Source organism: Chrysemys picta, chromosome 2 (assembly GCF_011386835.1).
Source record: "Chrysemys picta bellii isolate R12L10 chromosome 2, ASM1138683v2, whole genome shotgun sequence".
Classification (NCBI taxonomy): domain Eukaryota; kingdom Metazoa; phylum Chordata; order Testudines; family Emydidae; genus Chrysemys; species Chrysemys picta.
In genome coordinates this window covers 175845653-175872430 of record NC_088792.1, presented here as the reverse complement: position 1 = coordinate 175872430, position 26778 = coordinate 175845653, and the positions used below count along the sequence as shown (strand labels likewise).

Below are 26778 nucleotides of genomic sequence, written 5' to 3'. Positions count from 1 at the left end.
TTCTTTTTCAGTGTCCAGGGCGCCAGTATAGGGCTTCATGAGCCAGGGCATTAGCGGGTAGGCTGGGTCCCCGAGGATGACTATAGGCATCTCCACATCCCCAACAGTTATTTTGTGGTCCGGGAAGTAAATACCTTGTTGCAGCCGTCTAAACAGACCAGAGTTCCTGAAAACACGAGCGTCATGAACCTTGCCCGGCCATCCCACGTAGATGTTGGTAAAACGTCCCCTGTGGTCCACCAGTGCTTGCAGCACCATGGAAAAGTATCCCTTTCGGTTAATGTACTGGGTGGCCTGGTGGTCCGGTGCCAGGATAGGGATGTGAGTTCCATCTATGGCCCCACCGCAGTTTGGGAATCCCATCGCTGCGAAGCCATCTATGATCGCCTCCACGTTTCCCAGGGTCACTACCTTTGGCAGCAGTACATCAACGATTGCCTTCGCTACTTGCATCACAACAACCCCCACGGTAGATTTGCCCACCCCAAACTGGTTCGCGACTGACCGGTAGCTGTCTGGCGTTGCAAGCTTCCACAGGGCTATGGCCACTCGCTTCTGTACACTCAGTGCAGCTCGCAACCGGGTGTCACTGCGCTTCAGGGCAGGGGACAGCAACTCACAAAGTTCCAGGAAAGTTCCCTTCCGCATGCGAAAGTTTCGCAGCCACTGGGATTCATCCCAGACCTGCAGCACTATGCGGTCCCACCACTCAGTGCTTGTTTCCCGTGCCCAGAATCGCCGTTCCACGGCATCAACATGACCCATTGCCACTGTGATGTCCTCGGCGCTGGGTCGCCTGCTTTCTGACAGGTCTGTGCTACTCTCAGACTTCAGGACATCACCGCGGTGCCGTAGCCTCCTTGCCTGACTTTTCTGCATCTGCCTCAGGGAAACCTTTATGATAAGCTGCGAGACGTTGAGAGCGGCCACAACTGCAGCGATGGTCGCAGCGGGCTCCATGCTCGGAGTACAGTGGCGTCCGCGCTGTCAATGACTGGAAAAGCGCGCGAACTGTTTTCCCGCCGGCGCTTTCAGGGAGGGAGGGCGGGAGTGATGGACGGATGACGACAGTTTCCCAAAAGCACCCTCGACTCATTTTGTTACCCAGAAGGCATTGCCGGCTACACCCAGAATTCCAATGGGCAGAGGGGACTGCGGGAACTGTGGGATAGCTGACCACAGTGCACCGCTTCGAATGTCGACGCTATCACCGTTAGTGTGGACGCACAAAGTCGAATTACTGTCCTTAGTGTGGACACACACGTTCGACTTTGCAATATCGATTACAAAAATTCGATGCAAGTAAAATCGAACTACTCTCGTAGTGTAGACAAGGCCTAAGTTGTTGAATGTATCAACTTCACCAGGCCTAGCAACTTCTCAGTTGCCGTTTTAAACACTGATCAGAAGTTGCGGTAAGAGGGTGCGGGGAAGCAGAGAAACCAAAGGGGAGAATGAGAAGAGAATCACAAGAGGAAGAAAGCAACCCCAAAGATAATACATTACCCTGGAAATGGACTCGAAGGAACTAGCCTAGTGACATGAACTCACCATTACGTCCAGATGTGACAGTGCTTTACATCGGAGGCTCCATAATGCTAGGAGATCTCAGGATAGCAGGAGAGCACAGGGTGGAGAGGAAGCCTTGGCTCTGAAGTCTCCTGAACTTTGGTCCATTTACACCATCATCTTTTCTTTAACAATTTAGACCTAGTTCAGCAAGGTGCTCAAAACACGTGCCTAACTTTAAGCAGGTGAGTCATCCTAGTGACTTCAATGGGACTGGCCATCTACTTACGTCACTAAGACCTGCTTAAAGTTAGACATGTAGGTAGTACCTTGCTGAACCAGGGGCCTTAGTTTGGTGAACTACCTATTCTAGTCTCCTCACAAGCCTTTAAAAAAAGATCCATGTAACAGAGTTTGCAGAAGAAGAATAAAAGTCTGAAATTACATGAGGTTCAATACTGTTGAGAGCCATTAGAGTTTAACCGGCTGGGATGGTAACCCTCAAAGTTTGCTATCGCACCTAGGGTGACATCCAGGGCTACATTCTCCTTCTGTACCCATGGGAGTTCTCCCAATCTCATTGCATGTCAATACATGAGAAAAGTGCAGGGGCATGATTGCAAAGATTTTTTTTTTTAAACCATAGCTTTTAAACCTTTCACTATTAATCATGGACCAAACCATAAAGCACTCCCTGGGTAGTCATTAGATTCTATCATCTTAACACAGGCTATTAAATCAACCCTGGATGAGGAACAATAGACTAACAGTACTACACTAGAAAGAATTTCTCTCTTTCTTTTTCAAATAAGCCAACCAACATCTCAGTTTTAATTTTTCCCTTTTTTTGAAAATCCACAAAGGTTCAACATTACCTTGTTGACTACTAGTCTGCCAAACCCCAGGTTTTAAATTAAAGTTGGCTTGAGCTAAAGTGCTCAAAAAAGCACTTGAAACCACAAAATGACTAGTTATTTTTTCCCTTTTGTCATTTTATAATCTGAGTGGTTATAGTCAGAAAAGCGATTATGTAAAAACGTCCCCCTTTTGCCCAATATATCTGCTCCCTCTGGGGCTTTGAATCGCATCTTCTGATTTTAAAGTAGTAAAAGCTTGTTTTTGTCAGCCAGCTCTGCAGAGTTAATGGAAGTGAAAGTGGAGTCTATTCTGCCTCAAATGTCATCAGCATGAAATATCAGCCAATTTCCAATTCTAGAATGAGACGCTGCACTTAACATTTCAAATGTGCTGTACAAACATTAACAGCCCTCACATCATCATTGAGAGGGAATGAAAAACCTGGCTCTATCTGAATATATTAATTATACACTTTGTGCTAAATGACTGAGCCTACTGCTTTTAAAATCTGTATGAATAAGATGTGCTTACTTACATTACTGGGGGCAAATTGATCACAAGGGTAACCTAGTGAACAAGCATGACACATACTTTTGCAAACAGTCGCTGAGGAACTAAAGCTGGTTCCAATGGAGCCAAGTCCAATGATTATACCTGTGGGATTGGATGTGGCTTCTTAAAGGGGATACAGCCTTACAGCCCTGCATGGTGGAAGCTAAAGCACAGTATGTAAGCAAGTTGTGATTATCAGGGCTGATGAAACGCCAATATGTTAATGCACTCTTGAGTGAGTGACCCCGGAGAGAGAATTCTTGGATTCTCACACACACACACACACACACATTCCCCCTCCATCCCTCCAGAGCACTAACATCAGATGGGCTGGAGGCAGCTGGCTGAGAACGTTCTCACCTTCTGATATAAAGCTTTCATTGTACCTAACCTGTATTCCTGTAAGTAAACTTTCAATCATGTTAGCTCAGCTTTTCACAGCGATTAGGCTTTGTTTAGGATTTCTCTCATTATCTGTGTAACATAAACATTGCTTTTATTTAAGTAACTGGAATTGGCAGGGTAGGTTATTACATGGGGATGCTTATAGTCTGGGGTGGGTGGGGGTTGCTCTTTGTGAAGGAAACTGGCCTTTGACCTTAAGGAAGGCAGAAGCAGGCAAGGGATTTGCAATGCCCTCCCTCAAACAATGCAGCTGCAAACCAATGGGTTCCCCCATAACCTACAGACTTCCCAATTCTCCTACCAGCCTGCAAAGAAAATACCTAGTCTATGAGGAAATCCCTGTCTGATTGGCTGAAGTGGAAGCATAGGGGAAAGAAGCCAATCAGAGCTCCCGCACATGCTGATGGATAGCCTAATTGTCATTAATGGTAATGATAATGGTTACAACCCTATTGCAGGTCACCTTTTAGTACACGCTTTTAGGATTCTAAAAGTTAATGTAACATGTGGGTTCTTCCTAGCAACTGGCCGCAAGTTACTGGGCTCAATACAGGATAACTGGCTAAAATGTAATGGCCTGTGATATTAAGGAGTAGATGAGCTAATGGTCCCTTCTGGCCTTAAACTCCACTGTCTATGAATTACATTTTAAGCACAAATTCAAAACCCAGTCTAGCTGTTACAGCAAAACAGGGAGTACATGGACGTTTCTAAATCACTATCGTGTGTGCACTGTTGTCTCCAAGGAGCCCACTGACTGACATTAGTTAAGTATCAATAACATTCACTAAGTTTCACAGTTTTTTCTGAAGATAAATGAATCTATTGTGAGTTTATTTTGGAGTACAGTAAAAAAAAGCTAAGGAGTTTACTGTGAAAGAAGGGGGCAGTATAAGCAAAATAATCAATCTCAATTGCTCCAGAAATGCTACAGTTTGATCAGGGAGCAAAAGAGATGCTCAGTACATTCACCAAAAATATATCCTAAAAAGGAAGGACTTTCAGCTTTATGATACGATGCAGAGCTGGTTGGAAAACAAAAGATATTTCCTCAATTTTCATCCAAATTTCAGAATTTTCCAACCAGTTTCAATGAGACAGCAAATGCTTTTCTCTTAAGCCCGTTCTTCAACCATTCCTATGTGGCTTACAACTCATGCCAGTTAAGAGGTAGGCAAGACTGCATGTGTGCGCTATGATGTTCAAGCTAGACTTTTTTTAAATGAACAAAATACCATTAACTGATGGAAAGATGGGGATATATTGCAAAATTTTAAAAATAAAAAGTCAACACTGGTGATAAGATGCCTGAGATCAAATTTAAATCTGTTAGCTCTCCCTTTGTATCATCGAGCAGCTCTAACAAGAGTTTAAAAGGCACACCCCATCCTTCCATGTGCACAACTCACTTTCACACTGAGAAACCTAGCAGCATATTGCCTTGAAGTCTAGCCTAATAATGTGATTCTTAGGGTAAAAACTGCACTATACTACTGTGCTTTTTCTGAATTAAAGAAGAGAATCCATCATCGCTTCTTAGTCAGACCTGGACTAAAAATACACGCATGGAGTGGTGTAAATGGTAGTGTTTCAGTACTTAGAGATGTTTAATACCTGATATTTCATGCCAGCAGCATACTGCTAGGCAAATGTTACTCTGCAGCAGATCACTGGTCCAAAGGATCGGAGATGAAATCGTGGCCTCATTGAAATCGATGGCACTGATTTAAATGAGGCCAGGATTTCACCCATGGACTTAGGAAGTCCCTAGTAAAAGCAAATGTTACATGAACATTCTTCTCTCAGGCTCTTGTAAATGTAGCCTGCTCCTCTGTGCTTATTTCATTTTATTTTGGCCATGCCCCTTTTGTGCTTTTTCACATATCAAAGCAAATGGAAGATCTTAGAAGAGAAAAGATCTCCAGCGAAAAGAGATGTTGCAAAAATTACCTGTAACACTAGATACCCTGGAAACATCTTGAGACTGAGTGGAGCGGTTTCGATTCTGCTGCCTGCGCCTGCTTGTGGCTGACCTAGTGGTCCGAACATGAACCTCACTCACTTTGAAAAAGGCCACCATGAAAGGCTGCTTGTCGTAAGGGCCATTTCGGCCTATCAGGCCTGCTGCTCTAGGGTTTACATTGAGACCTTCAAATGGAACAAAATAAAACAAAATAAAAAAGGTGTGTTAAAAAATCAACACAGTCTTGAATAGTTTTTGCTAGCAACACAGACGCTCTCCCACAAGTAGCATTCCCTTTCCCCTTCTTTTCTGTTCTCTCTCCTCCTTTATCCCCTCCACCATAGCCTGTTGTCTTCTTCATGACATTCTCTAACTTGGACTGTGAGCTCTCCAGAGCAAGGACGTTTTGAATTCTTATAGCATCTCTAACGCGGTGTATAGGCATTGGTATATTATACATATATAATTAAATGCCTAAATCTGTTGTAAAATTAGTGATGACACTTCTGAGCCACCAAGAATAGAGACATTAAGGAGAAAACCCTGGGAAATTTGGAGGGAAAAAAGGCTGGATACCTTTCCCATAAAGAGCTTAGAGTTTGGGCATAGCATCATATCAGTAGCTCATACAGATAGGTGGACACTAGCATCCCACATTTCTTTTGGCAAAACAGACACAGGACAGTCTCTGATCTCTTGCTTGAGTTTTATGGAGGAACTCAAAATAGGATGAAGAAAATGGAAAAAAGTGGAAGGCAGACATGATTCCACACCACTCCATGTTGTCATTCCAGTCTTACATTCTCCATCATCTCCTCCTTCCCCATCTTCCATCCTTTTCTTCCACCTTCCCACCACCAACCTCCCTTTTTCCATCTTTCAAAGTTGACATGGATTGTAAACATTACTGTTTCTTCTGCAGCTCTCAGTCCCACAGTCCGCAAAGCCATTCCCACAAGTGGAATCTGATCAATTGCATCTCATGGTTAGAGTACTACACTGGGAGACAAACTCATGGGTTCTATCCCCAGTTGTGCTACTGACACTCCATGTCATGCTGGACACTCTGCATCTGTGCATCAGTTTCTCCATCTGTAAACTGATTACCATAATACTTCTGTACCCCACAGCACTATTGCAAGGCTTAATTAGGATTTGTAATGTGGATCACAAGCCTTAGTGCTTTTCATTCATGTTAGTGAAAATTCTGCTGCTGCTTCTTTCTGGAGGCAATGCTTTTATCAGCAACTGATAGACTGAAGGCAGTGGGTGAAACCCTGGCTTCACTGGAGTCAATGATAGATGTGCTTTAGCCTCGGATGTTTTTAAGGCTAGCTCAGTAGTAGGAGGGATTCTGAGGTGGCAGAAACAACAGTTGCAGCAAATCTAGCATCAGTTTTAAAGCCATTGCACATCTTAAATGTGGACCTCTTTTTAAAAAAAGTTACACTGGAAAATGTTTTCATCAGTTTGAAAAAATAAAAGAATAAAACTTATTTGGCTGGATTTTCAGAGGTGCGGAGGTCAATGGGAGCGTCAGAAATGGAGAGCATCTGCAAACTAGGCCACTTGTGTATGGGGAAAGTGGCATTCCTATGCGCTAACTATGACAGGATCTACATATGTAATACATACAACAGAAAGAACTCAAAGTATTTTAGAGAGATACATAGAAGACCAGACAGACAGACAGTAAGTAGCCTTCAATCTGTGCATTTGAATGCATTGCCTAGTCTATCACATCACAGTTGTACACTTGGATACATTACCCAGACCATCACCTTAGGGCTGATGGCTATAAACAATTAACAAAGACAATCACCTGCCAGATGAATCAAGTAAGTTGGTCTGTAACTTACCATCCCTGGTCACCACACTCAGCTGGAGCCCCATGTTGTGCTGAGGGTTCATCACCCACATGTTACTGGTGGCAGTGATGTCAAACTCCAGCCAACCTTCTTCTGAGGCCCACACTGCTCTGGTATCCAGCAAAAACAGATCAGAATCTCTGCAAAAGAGAACAGGAACATGAGGGGGGTTCCAGATTTCCCCATGTGCTTCCACTATCACAGTAGTGGGAAGAGTCGAAATTAAAATATTGCTCATTTGTTACTATAATTTCACCATGAAAAGGCATGTGCTTCTGCACATAAAGTTCAAAATGTTACAAAAATGTAGCTGTTTTCTAGGCTTGTGGAACCCATGCCAGCTACAGAAATGCTAATACTTAGGATTGTGTGTTGGTAACTGCATTTTAAGCCTTACCCCAGTGAGGCCTGAATGTACAGAGAATCTAGATTGTACAGTGGCCAAAAGTTATTACCATGTCTCTCTGTTTCCTAATATGTATCCCTATTTATGTAAAGGGCTACAATTCTTATGTATGATGAGCCAATATTGCAACATTAATTTGGATCTCTGACACCAATCCTCTCACTATTTCTTTTGCAAAAACACATTACAATTAATAAGAGCGTAAGGAAAGTGAGAAAACAGGCTACCTGTCCCCCTTTTCCCATCAAAGATTAATTACAGAAAAAGTTTTGTTTGAGTTACATTTTATTTTTGGCCAAATGCTATGTCATATTGCCCAGTAGTTTGGTTTACATGAGATCACACATGGAAAAATAAGCGTGTCAGTATATTGGGGCTCTTAGTGCAGCTACTTTTTATAGTGGAAAGGCTTTGCTCCTCCCTCTGCTAGTAACCACACTCTGTGGTTGACTCAGCAGCCTTTCCCACAGGAGTCTTTGCATCCTCCCTTCCAATGGGAAAAGTGTTTCAGGGGAAATTCTGTGACCTTCACCTCCAGTAGCAGCAAGTGGTCGGGCTGGTTAGCTGCTGTATGCTTTGGAAAAACTCTATGGTTGCAAGATTTGGGCTTCACCAGGCATGCTGTGTACCCTGGAGCACAACAACTAGAGAGGGATTAACTGCTGAATCAGTCCAGAGTCTTAATAAATCTTCCAGATTGGTCCCTGGCACCCTCTGAAGTGGGCTACACAGGTGCAAGTGGGTCCTCTCAGTCCCTGCACTCTGTCTCTCCTCTGAACTTCCCTCTTCAATCTTCTTCCTGTAAATCATCTCTGCCCTCCTCCTCCCTAACATGCTTCAGCCTGCCTTCCTCTAATCCCCAAACCCTAAATAACTGACACATTACTTCCACCCAAATAGGTTTACAGATTATTCAATAGGCCTGAGTCAATTTTTTAAATTGTAAAAAAAAAAAAAAACTCCTCTAAAAATTCTCACCATTTTCCAGCCAGCACCACTATTCCACTAGCTCTTCTCCTTGGTACAGGTTTATGAAGCCAACTATTGAAGTATTATTCCACAGATGTTATAGGTGACACTAGTAGAAGCACCTATAGTTAAGGTAGCCTGATACTTACCACTATAAGGCCTGTTTTCAGCTGTTGTAACTTTATCAAAATAACAACTTGTGCTGACATTTTAATTTTCAGAAAAAAAAATGGTTTAGCTGTTTCCAGGAACAAAATTAGGAGAAAATGTTTTCCTCATGTTAAAAAATGTTTCCAGTCATTTCATAGAGAAGCCCTAACACTTCATACTTTGGAGTGGGGATTTGAAATTTGGCAGAGGCCTGCTCTAAGTAAGGATGTGCCTTTTGCTCTCCCTGTGAAAATTTACCAAAATTTGTCCATGTTCAGTAAAGACTCAGACTTTAGCAGCTAAATTCTCTGAAGAGTCTGTGATGGGTTGGAACACAGAAACCCCCTTGGGAGCTGCAACCTAATGTGCAAAGACTACCCCTGCTTCTGTTTTCCCTGCCAGCTCCGGACTCCAGCACCCTGTCTTGCTGAGCCAGACACTCCCGTCTGCTCCAACACAGACCCAGGGTCTGAATCACTTGCCCCAAAGCTGCAAGTTTACCTGAAAACAGCTTACAGAAGTGTGCTTGTCTTTAGCACTCAGATGCCCAACTCCCAATGGGGTCTAAACCCAGATAAATCCATTTTACCCTGCATAAGGCTTATGCAGGGCAAACTCAAATTGTTCGCCCTCTATAACACTGATAGAGAGAGATGCACAGTTGTTTGCTCCCCCAGGTATTAATACATACTCTGAGTAAATTACTAAATAAAAAGTGATTTTATTAAATACAGACAGTAGGATTTAAGTGGTTCCAAATAGTAACAGACAGAACGAAGTAAGTCATCAAGCAAAATAAAATAAAATGTGCAAGTCTATGTCTAATAAAGCTAAATACAGATAATCTCACCCTCAGAGATGCTTCAGTAAGTTTTTCTCAGACTGGACACCTTCCAGGCCTGGGCACAATTATTTCCCCTGGTACAGCTCTTGTTCCAGCTCAGGTGATAGCTAGGGGATTCTTCATGATGGCTCCTCTCTCCCTCTGTTCTCTTCCACCCCTTTATATATCTTTTGCATAAGGCGGGAACCCTTTGTCCCTCTGGGTTTCCCCCCCACACACTGGAAAAGCACCAGGTTAAAGATGGATTCCAGTTCAGGTGACATGATCACGTCACTGCAAGACTTCATTGCCCACTTGCCATCACACACGTATACAGGAAGACTAACAGGTAAACACAGCCATCTGCAAACAATGGTCCTGGTTAATGAGAGTCATCAAGATTCCAAACCATCATTAATGGCCCACACCTTACATAATTACAATAGGCCCTCAGAGTTATGTTTTGTATTTCTAGTTTTAGATACAAGAGTGGTACATTTCTACAAATAGGATGATCACACTCAGTAGATTATGAGCTTTGTAATGATACCTTACAAGAGACCTTTTGCACGAAGCATATCCCAGTTACATTATATTCACTTATTATCATGTTTTTATAAAGCCATATAGACTGCACAATGTCACAGAGTCCATCTGCACCAACGATGCTTCATCTCCACATAGCTCCTACATGGCAATCTGACTGTTTGTATGCCATCCCCACAGAGCAACAGAGCATGCACCGGCATATGGCTACACGGCAGAGCAGAACTTTCCCTGCAATTGCTCCTCCTGTCAGCTGAAGTCCACTGTGGATCCAGGTCCCAAAACTACAAGCAGCCTCTCCTGTGTTTTCAGGGTCCCCTGCTGGCATCCAGGCAGCATGGAGAAGAAAGTCTAACTGAAATGCAGAAGGGTGAGGAGTGAGACGGACTGAGAAAGGGACAAGCTGGAGTGGTCAGGCTTGGGGAAGATGGGAACAGAAAGGGGTCTGTAACCACTACAGCACATTCCCCTCGAGAAACCAGTATTAAGCCCAGGATTCCCAAGTCTCAACATTCCTCTGCGGTCTGAAAATATCTGTGAAACCCACTGGCACAATGTGCATCTGTCTCATCATCCTCCTGTGGTCACAGACCCCCATAGAGAATAATAACCTACTACTACCACCAATTATTCTGTAAACTCAAATGGCAGAGGTCTGTGTGGTGAATCTAAAGGTTCTAACCCTGCTGATAGCTCATGGAGTGAGGGGGGATAAATATGGTTCTCCATGAGTAATTTTCTACATTTTTGCAAAAGCAAACTGAAAAACCTCACCAATGTTAAGATTGTACAATCAAGCACTTGAAACTTAAGAAATGCCAAAAATAAAGTTGCCTGCGCAGCCTTAATTTTGTCCCTGTCTGTGTATGCATGGTGATTGCTCAGGAATTAATCTGGGTTGTGTAGCAAACGAGGCCGCTGTCCGTAAGCTCCTTGCCTCATTTACGGAAGAAGTTGGAAGGTGTGTAGTGAATGAGGCAGGGGATTGCAGGAAGAGAAAGGAAGGTCTGATGGTTAAGGCAGCTGAAAGCTGCCCTGGGGAACAGGATTGTATCCCTACCTCTGCCACAGAATAGTCACTGACGCCAAATTTTTCACAGGTGGCCACTAAATATGTTTTCCTCATTTCCTGGGTGCCAAACTTTGTGGAAGTGCTGAATACTCACAGCTGCAATAGAAGTCAATTGAGCCCAGTTCTGAATATATGAAGGACTGCAAAATGCTAAATACTCAGAAAAGTCAGGCCCTTAACCATCTCAAACTGGGAATCCAAAATTAGTGGACATGTTTTACTTTAATCTGTCGGTGCCTCGGTTCCTCATTTGTAAAATTGGGGTTGTGAAGATTGATTAAGGTTTGGTGAAACACTCAGATTCTATCATGAGGAGTGCTATAAAAAAAGCCGATGAGAAATATTAATTCGGTCTTCAGAGCAGGGCTTTGAATAGTGTGCCAGGAGTAAGGCCTGGGGCCACACATTGAACAATGAGGATAAAACAAAATATTCAATAGCTAGCCATTCAGTGAGCACCGTCCATCCTGTGCCGTGAATGAGGTAGGGGCCCTGTGGAAAAAAGTAGTTTGTGACCATATTATTAAAAACTGTATCGTACTTTTTGCATTTAGGAGCAGCAGAAAGGTAGGAATGGATAGGGAACATGGACCAGGCAGAGAAGACTGGAGGGGAGCGAAAGAGAAAGACTGTTAGTGGAGAGTCAGAAATGGGCAAGAGGTGGTCTGAGCAAGCTACCTACGACCTGATAAGACAGACTCAAGACAGACAGAATCTGATGCTATCACTAATCCACGCACAAACTTCTCTTCATTTCAAGGATACTATGTAGTCTCCTGCAAGTCCTAAAAGAGGACTTTTTAATACAGTATATAGAAGTGAAGTTCCAACACCATAATGAACCATTTCTTAACACTTAGTTAAATTGTCCCTAGTATTTTATATCCATAAACAGTTTTCCTTTTCTGTATTTACACTGTGCTCATCATCACTGTGATATCTGAGAACTTAATCAAGATTTTAATCATACTTAATACTCAAACTCCTGCAAGTAGTTAATTCAGTAATGTTTGTGCAGCCCATTAAACACGTAAAACACTGTATAAGTGATAGGTTTGTATTATTATGGGGAAGTAAGTAAATGGGGGAAACTGGGGCAATGAGGTGAAGTGATTTTTCCCAAGACTACACTGCAAGCTGACTGGAGAGATGAGAGTCAGGAATTCCTCACTCAGTTCGGAGCTCATTCCTCTAGACCTCACTTTATGGGTCTGACTCAAAACTCACTGAAGTAAATGGGAGTGTTTCCATAGCCTCCAGCCGACTTTGGATCAGGCCGTGCGAACAAAGGTCAAGACAACAATTGCAAGTGGCTGAAAGAATCACACAGTCTAAGGGAGAAGTATGATTTGTCTGTGTGAATCATAAATTCTGCCCTAACTCCAGTACTCTGGAAGCGAATCCATTTATAAATATCCAGATATAAATATCAACTATAGCTACTATTCTTAACACCAGAATCCTGGCCATGTAGTCAGGACATTTATGGGAGGAATAGTTTGCATCTAATTATGGTGTTTTCCCCCGTAATTAAATATTTCGTTAGCTAAAATCTCACTAAACCTTTCAACAAAATGTCTGTGGGTGTTAATTCATTTTAATTATTTAACTAAACACTAATTAGCTTATATTTTAGTCAAGTGGTTAATCTTTGTTACTATAGTTAGTGAAATTGCCAGATTAAAATAATTTCTCTCTGTCCTGAGTACACATTATAACATGGAATTTTGCCACAGGAAAAACACCAGTGCTATAAAAAGCTGAATTTTACGAAGTATATATTGGAAAAAGGTTTTCTGTTTTCCCAACAGTCCTCTTTCTCCCTCCGTGTCCCGTCCCTCCCCCTCCCCCTCCCCCTTCCCAACTAGGCAGAAGTTTTCCCAAGAAAGCAGTGAGAATAAATAGAGCTCTCACCTTCAAACGACTAAGTTAAAGTCCTCTTATTTTAATTACGGATGAGGAACAACATTTTTGGCTCAGCTTCAAAGCTCACAAGTACCCAGGTGTTTAAGGGATTGTTACGCATTGACAGCCATTTACTGAGGCATTAGTTACTATAAGTCCCTAAAACTTTCTTCAGCTGAACATTTTTATTTACTTTTCTTCAAAGACAAGTTGACATAATAGTCTAGACTGCATAACGTCAACCTCAAAGGAGATTTTTGCACAGAAATGTGAAGGGTTTTTACTGCTTTATTTTTAAAAATTTATATCCTTTCTTAATACTTTTTTGTATATCACACTCAATCTATAGTTTGCACTTCTTCAGATCTCCAGAAAAATTATTCTGGGTGTGATACTGCTGATTCATCATCAAGATCTTTTCTTCTGAACAACCAACATGAATAGAATGAAAAATTGTACCCACCATAAAATGTAGTCTTACAGAGTCAAGATTTTGAAGGTACAGCCTAGCACAACTGTAAATCAAATTATTTCAGTATGTTATTTTTAGTGTTGCCTAGATAAAAATCTTAAAGAGTTTGCTGACATGCAGGACATACTGTATAAATTGTGTGTAGAACATGATGTACGCAAAGTTGTAACATGGAATATTAACAACTTTGCATTTTTAAAGCACCTTTATTCAACAGATCACAAAGCACTTCACAAAAGTTAGGAAATTGGAACTGGATCCTGCAAGAGCTCTATCCAAGGGAACCCCTGTGCCTGTGAGAAACCAAAAGAAAGTCAATGGGCTCTGTGTGGGTGCAGGGTCTCTCGACATGGAACTCTTTGCAGGACCAGGTCCTTAACCCTCATAACCCTTACAGGTAAGTATTATAGTATTATTTCCATTTTACAAACGGTTAAACTGTGAAAAAACATTGCCCAAGCTCACATAAGTAGAGTCTGTCTCTCCTGACTCCTAGTCCAGTACTTTAATCACAAGACCAATATACTCTAAATAGACAATGTCTCATCTCAGAATTCAGTTGACTTTGCACCAACAGGGCTTTTCTTTGTCCTTAAAAAAAGGGCGGGGGGGAGCTAAAGAAGTTTCCTTTAGATTCTGGAGGAAAAGGTAATTAGCTACAGGACTGAACATTTATCTGCTAAATTCACCACAGAACATTTTGATTTTTAAACCACTTTAAACACACATTCACACCCACCCACCCCTCCCACTCAGGAGTAAATATATGCACACTATATACAAATCTGACCTTAGCTTGAGTCAGATTGACGTTAGCTTTGCCATTTGTTTTGAACAAGCCAATTCCAATCCAGTTGGGGACAGTTATTTTCTAAACTATAAACACTGCATGCAAATCAATTTTCCCTTTAGATTAGAAACTCAGATAGTATTTGTATAAATATCTTGTTGCAAAGAGAAAGACTTTACTACCACTAACTGACAGCTAAAAATAATGACAGTTTTAACCCTTAATGGAATAACGGTCTGTTGCAGGAGAACACACTATATAAATGGGAGAAGTGAAGGACATACCCCACCCCAATTTTATCATGTGGGAGGAATCTTTCTACACACATCAAGTTACCATATTTCATTCTTGATACGAATGAAATTGTTTAATAAATGTTGACCATTAAGGCACCATATCCTTCCTTTGATCTTCAGCTCAAGCCATTGCTGCTTCTTCTTTTTTTTTTTTTAAATAGATTAGTTGTTTGGACAGTGTAGGAGGGTTCTGAGGTCTGTACTAACAGGATATTTACACTTGAAAAAATAATAATCATCCCAACCAAGGGTTGACATCTTTGATCAACCACAAATCCTCTCAGCCCTCCCACTCCTGACCCAACACTTTGCTGAGAGAAAGCAAGAACATTTCTGAGCAAAAAATATACATAACAGTCTGTTTCCAGAAATAAATCTGTTTCTTCCCTTCACTTTTTCATGTCTCCCTTAAATGAGTAACCCACTTCCAAATAGAGTTGAAACTCAAATTCCCTCTTCTGCTTCTACAAACTCAGCATTCTATATGTATTTGGAACACAAATGTAAATAGGGTTGAATTCCTCTCTGTTCTGCCTCAGCATCATAAAAGGTTGCATTACTACAGTCTGCCGTGTTTTGTGAAGTAGAATGTCTCTCCCATTTATAATGAAGCTGGTCACAAACACTTGGAAGTCAGTGAGACTTGTGTCCCCTACATTCGTTTGGTGCTTTTGACAATCTCTCTTATTTCGTGTATTTAAAAAATGAACACGCTGGTGCTGAAAGAACCCAGGGACAAAGAATAACCTCTAGGGATACGTCTACGCTCCAATCACGGGGTGTAATTGTAGCTTGAGTAGACCTACCTGAGCTATCTTTAATCTAGCTAGCTTGGGTGACAGAGCTGTGAAGCCATGGCACCACAGACTTCAGAGAAGGCTAACCACTGAAGTCTTGAGTATTCTGGGCAGGCTTGTATAGACAGCACGGAAGCCCGTGCTGACGACGCTTCAATGCTACTGATATCTGAGCTAGCTAGAATCTAGATTCTACCTAGCTCAGGTGTGTCTACATGAGCTAGTGACACATACTATGATTGCAGCATAGACATAACCTCAGTCTTTGAAAATTTAAAGGCTGAAAGGAAGCAGAAGCTGATGGATGTATTGTTTTATAAAATGTTTCATTTCCACCTCCTAACCTCAGACTAGCCTACAATTTGTTTCAAAATTTAGACTGCTACATTCAAAATAAGTCCAAAGTTACTTCAAATCTGTTTTACAAGACTGTTTTCTACACAATCACAAAATCTATATTAACCATTCAAAGGGGATGCTTAAGGTAGGTCAAATTTCTGGCCAAACTTAAGTTTAATCAATCTTTTCTCAATGTTCTGCTGATAAATCACTGGTTTTTGTAATGAAAAAAAGTAGACTGTAACAATGATTTGATTTTAATCAGAAATTCAACAACTTAGCACTGTTTTTAACCTTACAAAGGACTGGAAGGGGAACCAAAACATTGCTGACACTATTGAGTCAGTATAAAAATGTTTTCTTTTTTAAAAAGAGAATGTGCTTAGATCACACTGCCCTGATGCCTGCCTCAATGTCTCCAGGTGCCATGAGTATCATTTTTACTTTTTGATTGCTTTAAATAAAGGCAATGTGAAATCACTCCACAATGATTTTATGCTATTTTAAGAAGAACTGGTATGACCATTCACTTCCTTTTTGGTGCTTTCTCAGTACATGCCCAAATACAGAATTATAGAGCATTCATCTACGAGAATTTCAGTGCAAGGTCTGTACATTGTAACATCTGTAAGCTTGTCATCAGCCACAATTGTCTACAATGGCAAAAATAGGACCCATTATTCAATAGCGGTACAGTTCCATCAATAGTAAACAACAGAAGCCATAGTACAGACAGGGCTCAAAAGTAGGGTATTTTTGTTTTGTTTTTAAACCCCTATGTCATCTAACTCCACTCGGGAAGGGTTATTAGCACTGTCGTACGGTCCTAATAAGCAAAACCTCTATGAAGTCAGTCAGCGTTTTTTTTTTTTTTTTCTTCTTAAGAAGAGCTGAATAAGAGTTTTTATTACATGCTTCTGAACCAATGGACACCTGCCCCCCCCCCTCCGCCCTGAGTCCTGAGCAAACCTTTCTCCTTACCAAGTACCTTTCCTAAAAGACTTGTTCCTATCTCCAGAGTGTGTGTGTAGGGGGATTAAGGTTGCATCCAGTGGCTCATTCTTTTCCCTGGTAACTTCAGGGGCACCTTTTTGGGGTGATTCACTTATTTTTGTCCCCCTCCCAGGTCTCTTCCCTGCAGTTTCCCCTTTTCTCTTTCTTGAGACACTCAGTCTTCTAATCTGTTTCATTCATTAACTGAGGCTTCATCTCCCCAAATTCATGGATTCTCCCCTCCCGGTACATTCATGACTTTTCTTGCTCAAAGATACGCAGAGCTTTTCACATTTCAGTGACTCGTTCAAATCCAGCCCAGATCAGTAATCACCAACAATTATCATCACTCAAAGGTGTTTCATCAGCCTATAGAAAGGAATTGTTCCTTTTCCTAGCAGATTTGTGTCTGCATCATAAAAGCCACTGTTAAACTGGCACCCTTGTTGGCAATCTCAAGAGGAAAGATCAATGACTGAATGGACATCTTATCTCAGATCTAAAGGTGAATCCTCTTGATCAGGGTTGAGGAATAATATCTGGCAGCAGAGCAGTGTGAAAAAGGTGCTGCTGCAGCTTCTTGTGCTGTATCTGTTTTAGATGGATAGAAAACTGCAGTTTTGTCAATCCACCGCCTTGCACACAAGCACTAAAATTCATTTTTGTTCACCCCAAATCCAGCTAGAATTTCCCCATACTTCTCTTCAATTTAGCTGAGTTAAAGATCCATGGCTAGAATTCAGGATGTCTACAGACTCTTCTTCATTTAGTACAATGTCATCAAATGTCAGGAAATATCAGGTCCTTATTCAAGCCATTAGTCTAAAGGAAGTGTGACAACACAACCTTTTAAGTAAAAGGCAGCTGTTCTTTTTTGGCTTATAAGTCAGCTGCTGGAACTCAGTGCAGGCCTTACAAACGTTTTGCTGGCTCCCTTTAAAAAAAAACGATTGCTTTTTTGCTTTTGAGCCATAAAACACTGTTCCCAATAGGCAAAGAAAACAATATATTCCAAATGAATCACTAAAGCAAAACTTTAGCCACAACTTCCGCAGATGTATTTTCATCACAAGGAAAAGAAAATAAGTGGACTGATGATCAAAGGATAAAAAGTTACTCAAAGCAAGTGTATTTCAAACTTCACGTAGGGCATCCAAAGAGACTTCAAGACAAGAGGATGTGTTTATGTGTGGACTTTTCTAGGTACAGATGTTGGCGAACACCTGTAAACAAGTACCCAGTGTTTGCCTTTAAGAGAGGCAAGGGACAAGTGTGCACATTACACTAACCTGGTCACACATTTGGGTCTGGCAACCACACCCTACAGTGTCAAAAATGCAAACCTAAAGTTGCAGAGTGGCCAGAAGCTTGCATTTCTTGCAAATCAGTATCTATTTTTAAAAAAATGAAAAAATCCACAACTACTTAAGCTAAGAGCAGAAGAAATAAAGTGTGCTCTCTAATGACACTGAGAATATATGGGCCTAATTTTTCCCTTGTCACCAGAAGCCCAATCTGTGTAGACAAGTCCTGGGCATGCATCCAAACTGCATGTTTCTTTAGCTAGAACTCTTTCTCCGCCCCGCCCCCAACATAAACACATTATATATAATGTGTATGTGTTTATGTTGGGGGCGGGGCGGAGAAAGAGTTCTAGCTAAAGAAACATGCAGTTTGAATAGATAGATAGATAGATAGATACCTCTACCCCAATATAATGCAACCTGATATAACACGAATTCGGATATAATGCGGTAAAGCAGCATTCCGGGGGGGTGGGGCTGCGCACTCCAGCAGATCAAAGCAAGTTTCACCTATAACGCAGTAAGATTTTTTGGCTCCCGAGGACAACATTATATCGGGGTAGAGGTGTGTGTATGTGTATTATATATATTATATATATATATACATACATACACACACACACACACACACACACACACACACACACACACACACACACACACAAATTCCTTAAGGGAACAGATGAGTAAGGGATTAGTAAAGAGCTATGGAGATCTGGGTCACCAGTTCAAATCTAGCCCATGTTAATAGTGACTGAAAATTGCTGTCTGTTTGGCCTGGATGAAACTTCTTTAGGATTCTCAGTTCAGATTCTGGCATACACCTCACTACAGGCACCCTTGTCGGCAGTATCAACAGGAAAACACCACTCAATGGAGAGACTTGAATTACTTTCTTGATCACTCCAATTCCATGTTGAGGTGCTGCTGGCTGCAGAGTACCAGTTGTGTGACTAAACAGAGGGCTGCAGTCGCCAGGACTGTCAATCTTGCATGAGAACTAAATTCCTAATAAAAAGGTACATTTATCTCCCAACTCAACAGTGCAACCTACGTTCAGGCACTGTGTTTATTAAGATATTATTTGAAATATAGATATGACATGTCAATAACATCATATACAAAACTACTAACAACTACTTTGAAACAAAGACTTCACCAACCTCTAAGATATGGGAGTATTAATTGATAGGGCCATATCAGAGTCCCATTTGTCTTCACTAGTTTTTAAGTTATAATTCTTTACTCAATTTACTCTACTATAATGTTACATACAAACAAAAGTTATCAATGCCCCGTAGTGGAAGGAATGTCAGACCTGCTGAAATATGTATTACTATGCCTTGCTCAAGTGACTGGTGCACAGAAGCTATATTGAAGGCCTAAAACTACATTAGTTAACAGAGATTCTCCTTCAGCTCCTGTGATGGAAACATGTATTTGTGGAAAAGTCCTGGGTTTTGGTCTTTAAGTCTGTGTGGTCACAATGAACAGAACAGCCTACATGTCCATGGAATTTCTACCATTGCTCCCCCCCCACACAGTCTTCCATATCAGCTCATATATACTTCTAGCTAGCAAACATGAGATTCCAGCAGACCACAACTTAGAAAACCCAACATTATTCCCTTCAAACATATCAAAATCCTCATTGACATTATGCATCCAATTATTTCACTCCTTTTCTACAAATGCCACTCCTCTCAGCTTCAATTAGTGAATGGTTGCTCGGTCTTCACAACATTTATTCACCTAAGGCATGGCCCCAAAAATGACATCAATGGAAAGTCTGAGAAAGAAACATCACAAAACACCACCACCTTGCAAACCATCACAAGGAAAAGAAAATATTTCCTTTTAATGCTGTAGTTTGCTGCATCTTCTCTTTCCTTTTATTATAGGAATAGCATCACTAGACAGTAAATTGCTTATGTGGCTCAGATTTACTTTGACATTTAACTGACCATTAATTTCATTTTTGTCTTGATGCTTCCCTGCCATGAATGTTATCCCTTAAATATAGCAAATTGTTTCATATTTCTTATAATTTTTGTGCCACAAGTTCTATCTTCCCTATCTTTGCCCTCCACATCTTATTTGACACCAGTGGCCTACCAGCTGTCACCGTACTGGTTGCAAATTCTACGAAGTATCAACATGCAGCAAAGTCCAGGGCTTTCTCATAGGCAGTAGATTGTCTATATCACTACATTTTGAATGTCCATTTGTCTATTAGATTCTAGTTATACAATAGTCACAGCTTCATATAGACAGGAGAGCCTATGGCCTGATACAAAGCCCAATGAAGTTAATGGAAAGACTACTATTGATTTCAAAGGGCATTGCATCAATCTCCTACTCAACAGTATTGTTCAACATATGTAATATATATATATTATATATATAGTATAGTCATATTTGAGGCCCCAAATAATAAGAATAAACTTATATAGCAGGAGACAAAAGCCCACAGGCAAGTCCAAAACATGGAGACCTAGGTAAAGGTCAGAATTTGGGGCCAACATGGAGAATCACAGCAGGAGCAAAGGAGAGAAAAGAGGAAATACAGACGGGAAATCTAATGATCATAGATGTCTGTATACTAAGGTAAGAAGTATGGGGAATAAACAGGAAGAATAAGAAATACTAGTGAATAATCACAATTACAGCCAACTAGTATCACAGAAACTTGGTGGGATAAGTCACATGACTGAAATATTGGTATAAAATGGTACAGCTTGTTCAGGAAGGACGGGAAGGGGAAAAAGTGAGGAGGTGTTGCCTTATATATCAAAGACGTATACACTTGCAGTGTGGTTGAGATAGAAGTGGGAGGCAGACCTATTGAAAGTCTCCGGGTAAGAATAAAAGGGTTAAAAACAAAGGTGATATTATGGTAGGAGGTCCACTATAGATCACGTAAGCAGGAAAAAGAGGTGGATGAGTCTGTTTTTTTAAACAATTAAAAAAATCATCCAAAACACAAGACTTGATAGTGATGGGAGACTTCAACTACCCACACATCTTTTGGGAAAATAATACAACAAGGCACAGATTATCCAGGAAGTCCGTGGAATGTATTGGAGACAACTTTTTATTGAAGAAGGTGAAGAAAGCAACTAGGGGAGAGGCTGTTCTAGATTTGATTCTGACAAACAGGGAGGAACTAGTTGAGAATTTGAAGGTGGAAGGCAGCTTGGATGAAAATGATCATAAAATGATACGTTCATGATTCTACAGAATGGTAGCAGGGAAACAGCAGAATAAAGACAATGAACTTCAAGAAGGCAGCTTTTAGCAAACTCAGAGAATTGGTAGGTAATATTTCATGGGAAGTAAGTCTAAGGGAAAAAAGAGTTCAGGAGAGTTGGCAGTTTTTTTAAAAAAAGAAAACATGATAAAGGGCACAAAAGCAAACTATCTTAATGCATAGGAAAGATAGGAAGTATGGAAACTAGGACAAATTATGAAGGATGAATACAAAAAAGAACCCCACCCCACAAGCATGTAGGGACAAAATTAGAAAGGCCAAGGCAAAAAATGAGATTAAACTAGCTAGGGACACACAGGATAACAAGAAAACATTTTTAAAATACACTAGAAGCAAGGAGAAGACCAAGAACAAGGTAGGCCCATTACTCAACGGAGGAGGAAAAGACAATAATAGAAAATGCAGCAATGGCCAAAGTCTTAAATGCCTTTTTAGTTACTGTTAACTTATTTAGTGAAAACTGTGATTGGATTATTAACATAGTGAACATCAGTATAAATGGGGTAGGATCTGAGGGTAAAATAGGTAAAGAACAAGTTAAGAATTACTTAGACAAGTTTAATGTCTTCAAGTTGGCAGGACCTGATGAAATACAACCTAGAATACTTAAGGAACTGGCTGAAGAGATCTCTGAGCCATTAGTGATTATCTCTGAGAATTCGCAGAGGACAGGAAAGTTATCTGAGGACTGGAAAAAGGGCAAATGTAGCACCTATCTATAAAAACGGGAATAAGGACAACCCAGCTTGTCAGCTTAACTTCGGTGCCCAGTAATATAATGGAGCAAATAATCAATTTGTAAGCATCAAGAAGAAAATAAGGTGATAAACAACAGTAAACATGGATTGTCAAGAACAAATCATGTCAAACCAACCTAATATTCTCCTCTGACAAGGGAGCAAACCTTATGGGTAAGGGAAGAAGCAGGTGACGTGATATATCTCAATTTTAGACAGTATCAAAAGCCTTACTCTCATGAGCTTCTCATAAACAAACTAAAGTAATATAGCCTATAGAAACCTACTATAAGAGGGGTGCACAACTGTTTGGAAAACCGTACTCAGTAGTTATCATGGTTCACAATTGAGCTGGAAGGGCACATTGATTGGGGTCCCACAGGGATCTGTCCTGGGTCCAGTTCTATTAATATTTTCATAAATTATTTGGATAATGGCACAGAGAGTACCCTTATAAAGTTTGTGGATGATATCAAGCAGGGAGGGGTTGCAAGTACTTTGGACAACACGATTAAAATTCAAACTATTAGAAAAATAGTCTGAAATAAATAGGATGAAACTCAATAAGGACAAATGCAAAGTACTACAAATAGGCAGGAATAATCAACTGCACAAATATAAAATGGGAAATGACTGCCTAGAAAGAAGTACTGCTGAAAAGGATCTGGGGGTTACAGTGGATCACAAACTAAATATGAGTCAACAATGTAATAGTACTGCAAAAACAAAAGAACATCATTCTGGGATATTTTAGCCAAAGTGTTGTAAGCAAGATACGAGAAGTAATTTTTCCACTCAGCACTGATAAGGCATGAACTGGAGTATTGTGTCCAGTTCTGGGCACTACACTTTTGGAAAAATATGGACAAATTGGAAAGTCCAGAGGTGAGCAACAAAAAAATGATTAAAGGTCTAGAAAACATGACCTAGAAGGAAAGATAGAAAAAATTGGGTTTGTTTAGTTTGGAGAAGAGAAGACTGACATAACAGGAGGACATAACAGTCTTCAAGTAAATAAAAGGTTGTTATAAAGAGTAGGGTGATAAATTGTTCTCCTTAAACACTGAACACAGGACAAGATGCAATGGTCTTAACTTGCAGCAAGGGAGATTTAGGATAGACATTAGGAAAAGCTTCCCAGCTGTACAGGTAGTTACGCACTAGAACAAATTACCTAGGGAGATTATGGTATCGCCGTCACTGGGGGGCGGGGGAGGTGTTTAAGAACAAGTTACACAAATACCTGTCAGGGATGATCTAGGTCAGTGATACTCAGACTGAGGCTCAGGAGACACAAATGGCTCTTTAATGTGATTTAATTATTAACCAATCCAAGTTAGTAAAAGCATCCTAATTGGTCAATATTTTATTAACCAACTGTAGTTGATAAAATGATAATACTTGGCCAGTAATTTTGTTGTGAGAATTTAGATTAGATAGATAGATGCTCGATTAGACAGTAAATGAAACAACGAATACACACTGCTGTGGCTCTTTTGGATAATGTTGATGGCTAATTTGGCTCCTGAACCACAGATGTCTGAGTATCACTGGTCTAGCTAATTCTTAGACCTGCCTCTGTGCAGGGGGCTGGACTAGATGACCTACTGAGATCCCTTCTAGTCTTACATTTCTATGATTCTGTGATTAGATTATCAACTAACCTTTAACAGAGGGATTTCCTGGAGAAAATAACCTACATAGTTTTCCAAGTGCATTGAATTTGATCTTCCTGTAAAAGTAAAGCATTTTTTTTTTACCTATCAAGATATAAAGTTCAGCTCCTGTATTTCTGGGGCTGTCTTCTTCTCCTTCTCATTTTCCTTGGTGTAACTCACCTAAAGTCAATCAAGTTACTGTACTTCTGATTTACAAAGGTGCAACTCGGAGGAGAATCAGGACTACATTGCTTAGCAATGTTTCTGTAGCAGTTTTACTCTACATTTCCAGGATAGGCTCTATTACATATCCTTTTAGTATCTATTTGAAATGGAACATACCCATTTTAGTGTGCATGAATAATGTTAGCAATATAGAATCTTTAGTCTAAAATTACATGGCTTCATCCTAAACTCTTGTCTTACTTTAAGTCAACAAAGTTATACTCCCCAAATGATATTATGGACTAAGTTACTGTAGAGTTTTTTCAGTCCATATCCATTTGATATTTTATGAAGTCTACTTCCCAATAAATGAAACCTGAACAGTAACAACCCCTATTAACCTGGACAAAAAATGTTCTACTAAGTGATTTCTGCACCTTCTGAATATTCCCACTTCCTTAAAAAAGGAGACCTTCACCCCAGGCTTCACAGTTGCTGTGGTTAGTGAAAAAGAGTGACTGTCCTTTATGTACCTGTTCTGATGTTCTTGCAGGACTTGATAGATGCTGATAAGAAAGGTTTGATTTTTAAAACTCCCCATGACACAGTCCTTGTAGATTCGGAATTCCGCAGCAGTAACTGCCTCCCCCTCTGGGATCTGGGACAAGTTAAACTTGAACTCTTTGTGGTGTCGTTGGTGAGGTGTGAACTCTTTGTCATATTCAACTAAAACATTAAAAAACAAAACAGATTGTGACAAATTGAAATTAATAACAAGAGTTTTCTCACACATTCTGTTATCTCACAGCTCTTTACATCATTCATTAAGCCCCATGTTACCCTGTGAGAGAGGAAAATATTTATTTTCTCCATTCTGACGATGGGGCTATTGAAGCATAGAGAGGGACAGATAAAATTAAGTGAGCTGCACAAGCCCAGTAAGTCAGTGGCAGACCCAGAAACACAACCCAGATCTCCTGAGTCCCAGGTTTATGCTTTAAGCTTCAAATCAAAATAAAATAATATTTGTATGACATTATGTCCAGGGTTAAAATTAACCAAAAACACCCAGTTCCTCTTCCCTTTGTGGAAGCTTGCTTTAGCATGAGAACTGCAAGCCAGTGGCCTCAGTTTTGGTTAGGTGTCTCTGGTTCCTCCATCCACATTGACACTCATAAATAGGTACAAGATATGTACGGAAAGTGAGACCCAAATCAGGCCACCTGCATTTATTCAAAGACATTTGCACCTTAGGATTTGCATTTTCTTCCCCAGAGGTTTTTCCTTTAATTTCTCTTCCCTTGTATACCTTTATTGTGCCTTGTTTGGGTTTTAACTTAATCCATTGTCATTTTGTCTTTGTTCCCTGGAATTTAATTTTATAATAATTTGTTTTAAAATGTTTATAAACTACAAAGACTTTAAAAAAAAACAGTAAAGGTGCTCTCACCAATGGAGCTGAAACAGGAATTGTGTCAGTAATAAATAAGCCAACATTATGGAAAAATCATGGAGCAGGTCCTCAAGGAATCAATTATGAAACACTTAGAGGAGAGGAAAGTGATCAGGAACAGTCAGCATGGATTCACCAAGGGGAAGTCGTGCCTGACTAACCTAATTGCCTTCTATGATGAGATAACTGGCTCTGTGGATGAGGGGAAAGCAGTGGATGTGTTATTCCTTGACTTTAGCAAAGCTTTTGATACGGTCTCCCACAGTATTCTTGCCGCCAAGTTAAAGAAGTATGGGCTGGATGAATGGACTGTAGGGTGGATAGAAAGCTGGCTAAATCGTCGGGCTCAACGGGTAGTGATCAATGGCTCCATGTCTAGTTGGCAGCCAGTTTCAAGTGGAGTGCCCCAAGGGTCGGTCCTGGGGCCGGTTTTGTTTAATATCTTTATTAATGATCTGGAGGATGGTGTGGACTGCACTCTCAGCAAGTTTGCAGATGACACTAAACTAGGAGGCGTGGTAGATACACTAGAGGGTAGGGATCGGATACAGAGGGACCTAGACAAATTAGAGGATTGGGCCAAAAAAAACCTTATGAGGTTCAACAAGAACAAGTACAGAGTCCTGCACTTAGGACGGAAGAATCCCATGCACTGCTACAGACTAGGGACCGAATGGCTAGGTAGCAGTTCTGCAGAAAAAGACCTAGGGGTCACAGTGGACGAGAAGCTGGATATGAATCAACAGTGTGCTCTTGTTGCCAAGAAGGCTAACGGCATTTTGGGAGGTATAAGTAGGGGCATTGCCAGCAGATCGAGGAACGTGATTGTTCCCCTTTATTCGACATTGGTGAGGCCTCATCTGGAATACTGTGTCCAGTTTTGGGCTCCACACTACAAGAAGGATGTGGAAAAATTGGAAAGAGTCCAGTGGAGGGCAACAAAAATGATTAGGGGTCTGGAGCACATGACTTATGAGGAGAGGCTGAGGGAACTGGGATTGTTTAGTCTCCAGAAGAGAAGAATGAGGGGGGATTTGATAGCAGCCTTCAACTACCTGAAGGGGGGGTCCAAAGAGGATGGAGCTTGGCTGTTCTCAGTGGTGGCAGATGACAGAACAAGGAGCAATGGTCTCAAGTTGCAGTGGGAGAGGTCCAGGTTGGATATTAGGAAAAACTATTTCACTAGGAGGGTGGTGAAGCACTGGAATGCGTTACCTAGGGAGGTGGTGGAGTCTCCTTCCTTGGAGGTTTTTAAGGCCCGGCTTGACAAAGCCCTGGCTGGGATGATTTAGTTCGGAATTGGTCCTGCTTTGAGCAGGGGGTTGGACTAGATGACCTCTTGAGGTCCCTTCCAACCCTGATATTCTATGATTATCAACGTGAACATGTAACTATGGATCAGTGGTGAAGGGAGGATTTTCCTTTTAAATCAGCTTGATGCTTTTTCCCTTTAACTTGTCAACTTGCTCCTGCTCAA

The 26778-nt window shown here is 40.9% G+C and overlaps 1 protein-coding gene across 1 annotated transcript in view; it reads right to left on the bottom strand.

Moving 5' to 3' along the window:
- The window catches only part of BMP6 (bone morphogenetic protein 6), a 165971-nt gene that overhangs the window by 16686 nt on the left and 122507 nt on the right, over nucleotides 1-26778 (bottom strand). The window contains exons 2-4 of the mRNA XM_008165349.4: nucleotides 24382-24574; nucleotides 7147-7295; nucleotides 5275-5472 (exon numbers count right to left, since the gene is read on the bottom strand). Coding sequence (XP_008163571.2) covers nucleotides 5275-5472; nucleotides 7147-7295; nucleotides 24382-24574 — 540 coding nt within the window. The remainder of the gene's footprint in view (nucleotides 1-5274; nucleotides 5473-7146; nucleotides 7296-24381; nucleotides 24575-26778) is intronic.